The sequence below is a fragment of the Gossypium arboreum genome, chromosome 2 (genome assembly GCF_025698485.1).
Source record: "Gossypium arboreum isolate Shixiya-1 chromosome 2, ASM2569848v2, whole genome shotgun sequence".
Taxonomy (NCBI): Eukaryota; Viridiplantae; Streptophyta; class Magnoliopsida; order Malvales; family Malvaceae; genus Gossypium; species Gossypium arboreum.
Window position 1 is genome coordinate 56,751,911 of NC_069071.1, and position 12,587 is coordinate 56,764,497.

The following is a 12,587-nucleotide window of genomic DNA, read 5'->3' on the forward strand; positions in this document are numbered from 1 at the left end:
GAAAAGATTCACAATGTCTTCCATGTTTCAATGCTTCGACGCTATAGATCTGATCCGTCGCACGTAATTAGTCCATCAGAGGTTGAAATTCAAGCAGATATGAGTTATGAAGAAGAACCGATTCGTATCCTAGCTCGTGAAGTGAAAGAGTTGCGAAACAAAAGGGTTCCGCTAGTGAAAGTGTTATGGCTCAAACACGGGATAGAAGAAGCTACTTGGGAACCCGAGAACTCTATGAAAGAGCGATATCCAAACCTATTTACCGGTAAGATTTTCGGGGACGAAAATTTCTAAAGTGGGGGAGAGTTGTGACAGCCTTAAAACGACCCTAGTCGAAATGTGGTTTCGGGACCACAAAACCGAGGCATAAAAATAATTTAATATTTATTTTATTGCCTATAATGTGTGTTAACCCATGTGTGACATTTTTTATGCTTTGATTTAGAGTTATAAATGTGAATTTCACTAGAAAGGACCTAGTAGTAAAGTTTGAAAGTATGATGGGGAAATGTGTGATGACTAATTAAAGCATGCATGCAAAACAATGGACTTGCATGTCAAATTCCCCCCCCAATAGCTAGTGGCCGGCCATGACAAGGAATTATGGGCAAAAATCATGTCATGAAACATGTTTGGTAAGTGGGTTATGTTGGAATAAATAAAATAAGGAGTATGGAATAAAAAAAATGTGTGTGTGAAGGCTTCTCCTCCCCATTGCCGTAGGTAGGAAAGAAAACAAAAATTTTGTTCATCCATTTTCACTCTCTTTTGGCCGAAAATACTAAGGATAAGGAGGAGTTTTGCTTCATACTTGGTTTGGAAGAGGATTAGGAAGAGGTTGGCTATACTTGCATCAAGATTAAGGTATGTTTGAGGTTGTGCCATGAGATTCATGCATGTTTTTAGTTGCTAGCTTGATGTTCTTGTTAGCCCATGGTTCAAATCTTTGTTATGTCATGGGAATGAAATTCGCCAAAGTGAATATGGTGTTAATGCCATTGCATGCTAAATATCAAGCTTGATAATGATACATGTGATGGAGGATTGAGGATTCTTAGATTTTCTTTTAGCATTTTTTGAATGAGATACTAAGTTCTTTGTTTTACCATGACCAAATTGAAATGGTATGGTGTTGTGGTATTCGCCATGTTATATCCATAAGTATGATTCATGCATGTTGCATGGTAAGTAAGATTTAAGCTTTGGATATGTGTATATATTTGGATATAAGCCACTTGAGAATTGGCTCTAGCATATATATATGTATATATGTTCGCATTACGATGTATTGGTATGACATATATGCTATTTCAAGGTGTATATTTGCTTGTGATGATGTCTCGATTATGAAGTAAATGAGAGATGTGCAATGAGTTACGATATGTAATGCGTTAGTAGTAAAATGTATGCTGTTTTGTGTGGTATTAAGTGTATAATTGGCCTCAAATTGGACATGTATATTTGGCCACATGAGGGGAAATTGGTGTGCATGCATTCGGTTAGAGGCAAGCATATTGATGCCTATTCTTGGCTTAGAAAATTGCTAAGAGGAATATTAACTAATGTGTTGAGTTCGATTCATGATTTCGTACATATGCGACTTTGATGCCTAATGAGTATATATATTGGCTAAGTATCTTGAATTCCTCTTTCGATGCTCACATGATAAAACCAATTTATTTGTTAAATTAAGCTCAAGAGCAAAGGGGAGCTAAATCCGATAAGGGGAAGGAAAAAGTCGTGGAATAGCCGTCGAAATCGTTCGACCACGTCCGAGGTAAGTTCTTGAGCAATAGAGATTAAATTCTGAATTGATTAGATCATGTTTAAAGCAAATTAAAATCATGCTCTTTGTGTGTGGCTATTGAGCCGAAATTACAAATGTGATAAGTGACTTGTGTCTGAATTTTGCTAATGAAAATGAAATGTGAATGTGTTATGGTTTATTGATAAATGTACATGGTTATTCGAATGATATCCGGGCTAAGTCCTGAAGGCTTTGTGCTAAGTGACTAAATCCGGACTAAGATCCGACGGCATACGTAAGAAGTTACTAAATCCGGACTAAGATCCGAAGGCTTTCGAGCAAGCTACTAAATCCGGGTTAAGTCCCGAAGGCATTCGTGCAAGTTACTGTAATCGGGCTATGTCCCAAAGGCATTTGAATGTGTAGCCATATCTGGTTAAACTCCGAAGATACGTGATTCAAGAATGAATGAACCTGCTGTAAAATTTCAGCTAATACGCTTGAAAATTCCAGCAACGAGGTATGTTCGTATGTGCTTTGGAATAGTTGATTCCCTTCGAATAATATTCGCTCAATCGAGAAATGAGCTTTGGCATTTGGCTAAGATGAACCCTTATGTATGAATATAGGGGTTGGAATGTGAAATAAGTATGATATTGAGAATTTGTGCATATGAAATTATCCGTTAGCTATATGAATGTTATGCTTTTGTTGTGCTGGAATCCCTTGCTCTAACTTACTAAGCATAAATTGCTTACTCCGTTTCTCCGTTTCTCTGTCTATAGATTTTGGCTCGTCAGCTATCGGACTCGGGATTTCTGGAAGTCGAAGTCTCCCACACTATCAAAGTCCCTTTCGGTATATATTTTGGTTGGATTTTGAAACGGCATGTATAGGACTACCCTTTTGTTGCGTTTTAAGTACTTTTGTGATGTATGTGTGTACGACCATGCGAAAATGGCTCGTAAAAGTGGAGTATGGCATTAGACCATTTGTGCTTATGTATATATGTATGGTTTTATGATGTTACTACGGACTGAATGGAAGTGTGAGCAAATGATCAGCCATTGGAATGGCTAAAAATGATTATATGTGGACCTATGTATGACAAAACTTTAGTTGGTCCATAGAAACCACGAAATAGGTAAGGTTTACCTGAAAAACAGATGCTGACAGCAGCAGTGGTGTGGATTTGAAAAAGCACTAAAAATTGTAGGAATGGAATTAAATAGTGAATAAATTATGTAAATGAACCTTGATGAATCTACTTTCATATGGAAGAAACGAAACGGTCATATGAATTATATGTTAAGAAATATTAAAGTTCTCGTGAAACAGGGCCAGAACGGTTTCTGGATCCTCTGTTCCGACTTTAGAAATTCATTGTAAATTAACCAGAGATAATTAGGAGTCATGCAATATATGTATAGATTCCTCTCTGAGTCTAGTTTCTATAGAAATAAACGGCATCAGCATTGAAGCCCTGTACAGGGAGATATCCAATTTGTAACACACGAAGGTCAGTGTAGTCGATCCCTGCAACAGGGGAGACTTTAACTAATAAACTGTACTAATTGGCCCGACCAAAAATTCTAGAAAAAAATATGTTGATGGAGTTATGAGTCTAGTTTCAGGGAAAAATTACGAAACTGATTTTCGAGCTTTAAAACTCAAGATATGATTTTTGAAGCGACAGTGACGCAGTAACCAGCTAGTCTGGAAAATTTTTATGGACTGTGAAAACAATTTAGCTGAGTTTGTGTGCACCTTGTGTTCGACTCCGGTAACGGGCTCGGGTACGGGGTGTTACACCATCCCTACACACTATATTGTGTAATTACAACACATATCAGATATTATGCAACCAAGCTGGCAAAATATAGGCGAAGGTCGCCATACTCCACATATACAATTCTCACTCCAAAACATAATTACATATTATAGATATAGAAATATCATGCTTAACATGCTCACATACGAATATCAGATATATATAGTAGAATAATCAGACATGCATAACAGTGTCTTACTTAGAGAAACTATCAGAATATCAGATCACATAATCTATGATTTGAATAGCCCTTATCGACCCACAGTAGGCCCATAGTCGATTGGAACGACCCGTGCGACCTTAGGGAAAATATTAGAATCATGGGCTCACATGCCCGTGTGGTTTGCCCGTGTGGTCCACACTCCCAGATTGGCATTACCCGTGAGGGCCACATGGTCTGGCCCAAAACCCACACACTCGTGTGGCATGCTCGTGTGGGCCCACACACTCGCATGGCCCAGATGCCCAATTTGGCCTAGCCCGTGTGGCCCATACTGTCACACTCACACCATCACACGGCTGTGTCTTACGCACAGCCATGCTCTCGTCAAACACACATTTGTGTCTCGAAGACAGCCAGCCACACAGCTAGGCACATGCTCGTGTGGCTTCGATAGTATGCTTTTCTTGCTTTCGCCGAAGTTCAATTTTCTACGTTTTGGGAATACACCTGTTACAATTTCGATGCAAAAACACTCTCGAGCCACACAACACCTATAATTGAACAATAAATCATCGAATTAGATGCTTAAATTGATATTTAACCAAACTACATCGAATTAGACAATCCTTTTATCCACCAAAACCCTTACCTTCGAATGAGCAACGATGATTTCGTACAACTATAGCAGTCCCCAGCCCCTTGATCTTCTCCTAAGCAATAATAACAAACCTCATCAACCAAAGATCCACTAATCAAAACCATAACCACACTTGCCACACTTACCAAAAATGCACAATGAAAACCAAAATATCGAGATACGAAATTACGACAGCAGATAGAAAAAGAAAACATAATTGCAAGAAGGGAAGAGGAAGGAAAAAATGGTAGAGAACATGAAGAAAAATTAACGTCAGATTTTTGGGAATTTTTAGAAAAGAGAGGAAATTTTGGAAAAAAAAAGAAAAATAAAAGATATGCCAAAATAATCCCCCATTTTTCTCCCATTAACCCACTAACTCATAACTCCTTCAGAATTTTAGCTCTCCCGAAACTCTATCAAATAACCGAGCAAATACTAATATCCACGCTTGCTCAAGGATTCGAACACAGGACCTCCAACACACTAACTCCCTTACCACTCGAACAAGTAGGCTCATTCTGATATAGATTAACAGCCGAATGGCTTTAAGACCTAGTTTCAGTAGCAGGTGAAACTGGTGTCTCACTCGTGCCCAAATTGGGCAAATTGCCTAGAGAGGAAGACTCAGCTCGAGCCCCTTGCAGCCTTTACCGAGCCTACGAATACCACGACCGCGAGTTCCATGAGCGCTCATCATATATTTTAAATTTTATCTACATTATAAAATTTTATGTATCAGTTCCAGTATTTATTAACAAATATTTTATGCATAAATTATCATAGGTTCAAAAGTGTTTTAGAGATTTTAGTCTCTAACTAGCTCTGTATAGTCTTCAAAAAGTGTTGTGTTAACTACAGTGTTTCCAGAGTATACTATCTAAGTTTAGAAATACTTACAGGATCGGTGTCGGAGACTCGTTGTACTACATGTTTTCTCAAAATTATCCAAATTATTTGAAAATCAGTTCTGTTTGAAACACAATTTTGGAACCCAAAATTTCACAGCTCGAGTTTTGTAATCTAGCTTTGATACCACTAAATGCAACACCCAAAACCTGGCCTAGACGTTACCACAAAATTCCGAAGATGTTACAAAGAAGGATTTTAAAAACAGAGTCGTTTTAATAAATAATCCTTGTTTCATAGCTCATTTTCGTTTATAATTATTATTGAAAACGTTACCTAATTAGTTTAGTTACCAAAGCATACTTTATAGAGGAAGTCTTAGAAATTGTTCGTATTTTCAGAAAGCCTTTGTTACTAGTAAAAACAATATTTTTAGACAACTATCGTAATTTAAAAGTTAAATAAAAAAACCAAAGAGTCCCTTAATTATAAAACTTCCAAAAATAAGCCTTAATTAAACGAAAACCTTAATTAAAAACAATTCAAAAACATGTGATCACAATGAGACGTCGCTGCACCAATCCACCTAAGTCTGTGGATTACCTGTACTGAACAGAAAAACAAAAGTGAGTTTTCGTGAACTTAGTGTGTAACCCAACAGAAATAGACATACCAATCATACAGAAATCAAATATACAGTCAAATTCAGATTCGGACTGAAGTCATTTACAAATACAGATAGTAGAATCAGATATGCAAAACAAATATACAGAATCCTACCCCATCTTCTACACACAAGCTCTGACCATCCCATCACCATGTGGGGTTAAAAACACCCATCTATCTCTACACACCATATTGTGCCATTACGACACATATCAGATATTATGCAGCTAAGCTACCAGAATATAGGCGAAGGTTGCCACACAGAACACTTCTTCCACATATACAATTCCTACCCCAAACATAATTACAGATTACAGATATAGAAATATCATGTTTAACATGCTCGCATACGAATATCAGATATATATAGTAGAATAATCAAACTTGCATAACAGTATCCCACTTAGAGCAAACCATCAGAATATCAGATCATATAATCTAGGGTTTGGATAGCCCATACCGACCCCACGATAGTCCCACAGTCCATTGGAATGACTTGTGCGGCCCAAGGAAAAATTTCAGAATCAGGATGTGATGAGTCGACATCGAGGTACCAAACGACTCCATCGATAAGAGCTCTTGAGCTGTTAAGTCAGTTAACAAGATGAGAGTCGGAAAATTGAAATAAGAACTGTCAAGTGATTCTTGAATGCTTCTACTTATGTGGTCCACACGCCTAAATCGGCCTTACCTGTGTGGCTCAAAACCCACAAACCCGTGTGGCCCACACGTCCAATCTGGCTTAGCCTGTGTGGCCCATACGACCACACTCACACCATCATAAAGTCGTGTCTTGCGCACGACCATACCTTCGTCAAACACACGGTCGTGTCTCTCATATGGTTAACTACACTAGCAGGCACATGCCTGTGTAGCGTCAACAGTATTATTTTTCGGCTTTCGCCAAAGCTCAATTTTCTGTGTTTTAGGAACACACCTGTTACGATTTAGATGCAAAAACACTCTCGAGCCACACAGAACCTATAATTGACCAATAAAAAATCGAATTAGACACTTAAATCAATATTCAACCAAAATACATCGAATTAGACAATCCTTTAATCGACCAAGACCCTTACCTTCGAATGAGCAATGGTGATTTCGCACAACTATAGCACCAATTGGAAGTCTCCAGCCCCTTGATCTTCTCTTAAGAAATAATAACGAACCCCATCAACCAAAGATTCACTAATAAAAACCATAACCACACTTACAAAAAACACACAATGAACACCGAAATATTGAGATATGAAATTACGACAACAGATATAAAAACGAAAAACAAAATCGCCAGAAAGGAAAATGAAGGAGAAAATGGCAGAGAACAAGAAGAGAATTTTTTTTTAAAAAAAGAAAAATAAAAGATATGCCAACATAATCTCCTAGTTTTCTCCCACTAACCCACTAACTCATAACTCCCTTAGAAATTTAGCTCTACCAAAACTTTATCAGACAACCGAGCAAAAATTAATATCCACGCTTGTACAAGAATTCGAATAGAGGACCTCCAACATACTGACTCCCTTACCAGTCAAACATTCTGATATAGATTAGAAGGAAATTTTATATAAGCCCACTCAACAAGGGTAAGGTTAGGATTAAAAAAATAACAAAATTTAGCAAAAGGGAGACTAGAACCCAATACCTCACACAGACCCCCTGAATAATTAATCACTGAAGCAGATACACACTTGTGTTATATACTTACAGAAACATGAATAGATAAGGAAATGAGTTACAACCCTACCCCCTTAAAGAAACTTCGGCCTAGAAATTTACCTGATAAAAACAAATGAGGATATTGCTGATAAATCAAGTCCTCAAGTTCCCACGAGGCTTCCTCAGTGCCATGATTTCACTACAGAACTGTCACTATCTCGATCCAAAATTTAAACTGGCTCCTCCTCAAAAGTCAAATCCGGTCTAACCTCGATCTCCTCAATAGAGACAACATGAGATGAATCAAACCGATACCATCTCAACATTGAAACGTTAAACACATCATGGATATAGTCTAACTCTGGAAGTAGCTCCAACTGATAAGCGACCGGTCCCACACGTTTCAGAATTTGATACGACCTAATGAACTTAGGGCTCTACTTGCCCTTACGACCAACCTCCGAACTTTCTTCCACAGAGAAACCTTAATAAAAATAAAGTCACCCATAGAATACTCGATATCTTTCCTTTTCATATCTGTATAAGACTTCTGTCTATCAGAAGCTACCTTTAGATAATCTCAAATAAGTTTAACTTTATCTTCAGTCTTGGAAACCAACTCTAGACCCAAAACCCAATGCTCACCCAACTCAGTTCAACATAGACAGCACAACACTTACGACTATAGAAAGCCTCGTAAGGTGCTATCTGAATGCTAGACTGGAAACTGTTATTATAGGCAAACTTAGCTAGCAGCAGAAAATCCTCCCAACTACATCAGAAATCTATCATACAACTCCGGAGCATATCCTCCAGTATCTGACTCACCCTCAAAAATTGACCACCAGTCTGAGGATAGAACGCAATACTGAAGTCTAATCTCGAACCTAGAGCCTCATGCAATTTCTTCCAAAATTGAAAAGTGAAGCGAGGATCGCTACCAAAAATTATTGAAATTGGAACCTCATGTTGTCTTACAATCTCGAAGATATAGAGCTTTGCTAACTTTTGCAGAGAATAGTCCGTCCGAACTAGAATAAAATGGGCAAACTTGGTCAATCTATCCACGATGACCCAAACAGAATCTTTCTTAGTGGGTGTCAAAGGCAACCCACTAACAAAGTCCATCGTCACTCGATTTCATTTCCATAAAGGAATCTAAACAGGCTGTAGCAAACGTGAAGGTAACTGGTGCTCAGCCTTAACTTGCTAGTATGTCAAACAACGAGTAACAAAATCCGTCACCTCACGTTTCAAACCTGGCCACCAGTACAACTCACAAAAATTGCGACACATTTTATTACCACCGGGATACATAGCACAACGGCTATTATGCGCCTCCCTCAGAATCAACTGTCTCAGATCAGAATCATTCGGCACACAAACCCGAACTCGAAAACACAAAATCCTATCTTTATTAGCCCAAAATCATATGTACCGCCACTATCAACCTGACGAAACCGTAGAACCAAAGACTCATCCCCTAACTACTTTTCTCAAATCTACCCAATCCAAGTCGACTTAACTTGCAACTCAGTCAACATACTTCCATCATCGAACAGACTAGGATGAGCGAACATCGCCCTCAAATCAATCATCGCTCTACGACTGAGAGCATCGGCCACCACATTAGCCTTATTAGAATGGTACTCTATCATATAGTCATAATCATTGAGCAGCTTAATCCATCAACATTGTCATTCAACTCCTTCTAAGTAATGAGGTACTTGAGGCTCTTGTTATGAATGTAGATAATACACCTCTCACAATACAGATAGTGCGATCTTTAATGCAAATACCACAGCAGCTAACTTGAGATCATGCGTCAGATAATTCCCCTCGTGTGACTTAAGCTGACGAGACGCATAAGCCACAACCTTACCGTCTTGTATTAGAACGCAACCCTACCTAACATGCGATGCATTACTATAGACCATAAACTGTTTACCAGATTTAGGTTATATTAAAACAGGAGCCTGAGTTAGAATAGACTTGAGCTTATCGAAGCTCAATTGTTGCGAATTAGTCAAAACAAAAGGAACACCCTTGTGCAGAAGCTTAGTCAAAGGGGCTGCAATAAGAGCGAACCCCTCAACAAAACGCCGATACCTCGCAAGACCCAGAAAACATCGAATTTTCGATACGTTCTTAGGCTATTTCCAATCAGGCACAACCTCAATCTTTCTAGGATCAATTCGAATCCTCTTAGCAGAAACTATGTGCCTCAGAATGGTTACCTCTTGCAACCAGAACTTACACTTACTCAACTTAGCGTAGAGCTGTTTCTCTCGGAGTACTTGAAGAACTACTCTAAGATGCTCATCATGCTCGTCCTCGGTATTAAAGTACACCAGAATATCGTCGATGAAAACCACGATGAATTGATCCAGATACGGCTAAAACACTCGGTTTATAAAATCCATGAATGCAGCCGGAGCATTTATCAATCCAAAGGGCACAACTAAGAACTCGTAGTGCCTATAATGAGTCCTAAATATAGTTTTATGGACATCAACTTCCTTAACTATAAACTGATGATACCCAGATCAGAGATCTATTTTTGATAACATTGAAGCCCCTCGAAACTGATCAAACAAATCGTAAATTCTTAGAGGCGGATACTTATTCTTCACAATCAGTTTATTCAACTTCCAGTACTCGATATACATCCTTATGGTGTTATCCTTTTTTTTTATAAATGAAACCAGTGACCTCTACGGAGACACACTAAGACAGATGAAACCACAATTCAGAAGCTCTTGAAGTTAAGCCTTAAGCTCTGTAAGCTCCTTCGGTGCCATACGGTATAAAGTGATGGACACCGGAGCTGTACTCGATAGACGCTCGTTGCCAAACTCAACTTCCCGATTCGAAGGTAAACCTGATAACTCCTCAGAAAAGACATCCAGAAATTCCCTCACTATTCTAATATCCCCAACAAAAGAGTCCCAAGAAACTGAAACACTGACGAAAGACATAAATGCCTCACACTATTTCCGAACCAATTTTTCAGCCACAAGAGCAGAGATCACATTAAACAGATAATCTTAACGCTTACCAATCACAACCACCTCATTATCCTCGATCCTCAGAACAACCCTCTTAGTCGCACAATCCAAACTAACCTGGTGTTCAACTAACTAGTCTATACCCAGAATTAAGTCGAACTCTCCAAACAGTAGTTCCATCAGATTTGCCAGAAACACAGTCTCTTTGTAGTTCTAACGGAATATTCCTATAAAGTCTATTAACTAGAACAAACTACCCAAACGGACTCAGTACAGTAATCTTACAAGAAGTGCTCTCAATAGAAATCCCCAGGTTTTCAGAAACAATACTAGCTACATAGGAGTGTTAGAACCTATGTCTATCAGAGCAGTATATGAAACATCAAAAATAAAGAATGTACCCGTGATCACATCAGGGGCGTCTCTATCCTCTCGGTGATGAACAGCATAAACCAGTGCATGTTGCCTCACCTAAGTCTGACTAGCACCTCTACCAGGTGCTCTCTGTCCTCGGCATACCATTACCACCCCTAGCCGGCCTACGGCCCCTAGGTGGTCGCTAAACTACCCTTTGAGGCTGTACAGAATTCAATCTTGAAGCTTGCATCTGATCAGACTTCTGTGGACACTCTCAAATCTGAGGCTCCAAAGACCCACACCTTAGACAAGCCCCAAACCTCTTCCAACACTCGCCCGTTTGGCGCCTACCACAACCACCACATGGCTGAACCCTAGTAGGAGTAAAAGGAAACCTCCTTAACAGGCCCATCAGGTCTGGCCTATTTTTTAGGCCTCTAAACAAAACTAGATGGCTCAGAATCCCTCTTATTATTACCTCTCTCAAGATCCCTATTTTGGTGCTCCACGCGTTTAACCTCATCGGCGATCTTCGCCATATCTATAGAACCACGAACTCTTACCCCTTCTGTGAAGTAATCAATACCCGCAAATTATCCTTCAAGCCATCCTCAAAATAGACGTATTTCTCATACTCAGATGCCACCAGCTCAACTTCAGAAACTCAGCATCATACTCGGTAACAGATTTATCACATTGCGTGAGATTCATGAACTCATGCCTACGAACACCAACATAGCTCGTGCTCACATATTTCCCCTGAAGTTGTCTTAAAATAGTCTCAGTTCAGACGATTAGGCTAAGTACCCTCCTCAACTAAGAAGAACCTTAAGTTTCTACTTAGGAGTACAGTCGATGTCGTTCATGATCCTCTTGGTGGCCTCCAACCAATACTCGGCTACAGTAGAGACGACTCTAGTGACACCCCTAAACAGCTTAGCTCTATTGGACCAGAGTAGTCCAGTTACTGACCCACGACCCCCAGATCCAGAATGGATCCTCTCCAACACCCTCAGCATGGCTTGGGACAATATGTCGTCCCCAGCCGAGTGAATTTAAGACCTAGTCTTAGTAGCAAGTGAAATCAGTGTCTCAATAGTGTCTCAGTTGGGCAGACTACCCAGACAGGAAAACTCAGCTCGAGCTCCCTGCAGCCTCTACTGCACCCACGAATACCACGACCGCGAGTTCCACGAGCGCTCATCGTCTATTTCAAAATTTATCTACATTATAAAATTTTATGTATCAGTTTTAATATTTATTAACAGATATTTTATGCGTAAATTATCAAAGGTTCAGAAGTGTTTTAGAGATTTTAATCTCCAACTAGCTCAATATAGTTTCCAGAAAATGCTAACTACAGTGTTTCCAAAGTATACTATCTAAGTTTAGAAATACTTACAGGATCGGCGCCGGAGACTCTGTGTACCATATACTTTCTCAAAATTATCCAAATTATTTTAAAATCAGTTCTTTTTTAAACACAATTTTGGAACCCAAAATTTCATAGCCCTAGTTTTGATAGCCTTTACCGCCCCACGGTAGGCCCACAGTCGATCGGAATGACCCCTACAACCTTAGGAAAAATTTTCAAATCATGGGCCCATATGCTAGTGTAGGCCCACACACCCATGTGGCCCACACGACCACACTCACACTATCACACGGCT

General features: G+C 39.3%; 1 protein-coding gene across 1 annotated transcript; it reads right to left on the reverse strand.

Moving 5' to 3' along the window:
- Window positions 1–9,705: 9,705 nt before the first annotated feature.
- LOC108466254 (uncharacterized) lies at window positions 9,706–12,121 on the reverse strand. Its single transcript, XM_017766594.1, has 6 exons — window positions 12,038–12,121; window positions 11,553–11,676; window positions 11,396–11,485; window positions 10,694–10,773; window positions 10,375–10,542; window positions 9,706–9,948 (listed from the first exon to the last, which is right to left on the reverse strand). Exons 1-6 carry the CDS (start codon window positions 12,119–12,121, stop codon window positions 9,706–9,708), a joined length of 789 nt encoding a protein of 262 aa, XP_017622083.1.
- Between the last annotated feature and the right edge of the window lie 466 nt (window positions 12,122–12,587).

Excerpts from the sequence above, each read along its gene's own strand:
- LOC108466254 (XM_017766594.1), bottom strand. The coding sequence starts at position 12,121 with ATGAGCGCTCGTGGAACTCGCGGTCGTGGTATTCGTGGGTGCAGTAGA. Across the intron at positions 11,677-12,037 it reads AGCTGAGTTTTCCTGTCTGG|GGGAAATATGTGAGCACGAG; the intron begins GTAGTCTGCCCA and ends AGACAACTTCAG. Across the intron at positions 10,543-10,693 it reads TTAATTCTGGGTATAGACTA|TGTGAGGCATTTATGTCTTT; the intron begins GTTAGTTGAACA and ends GTTCGGAAATAG.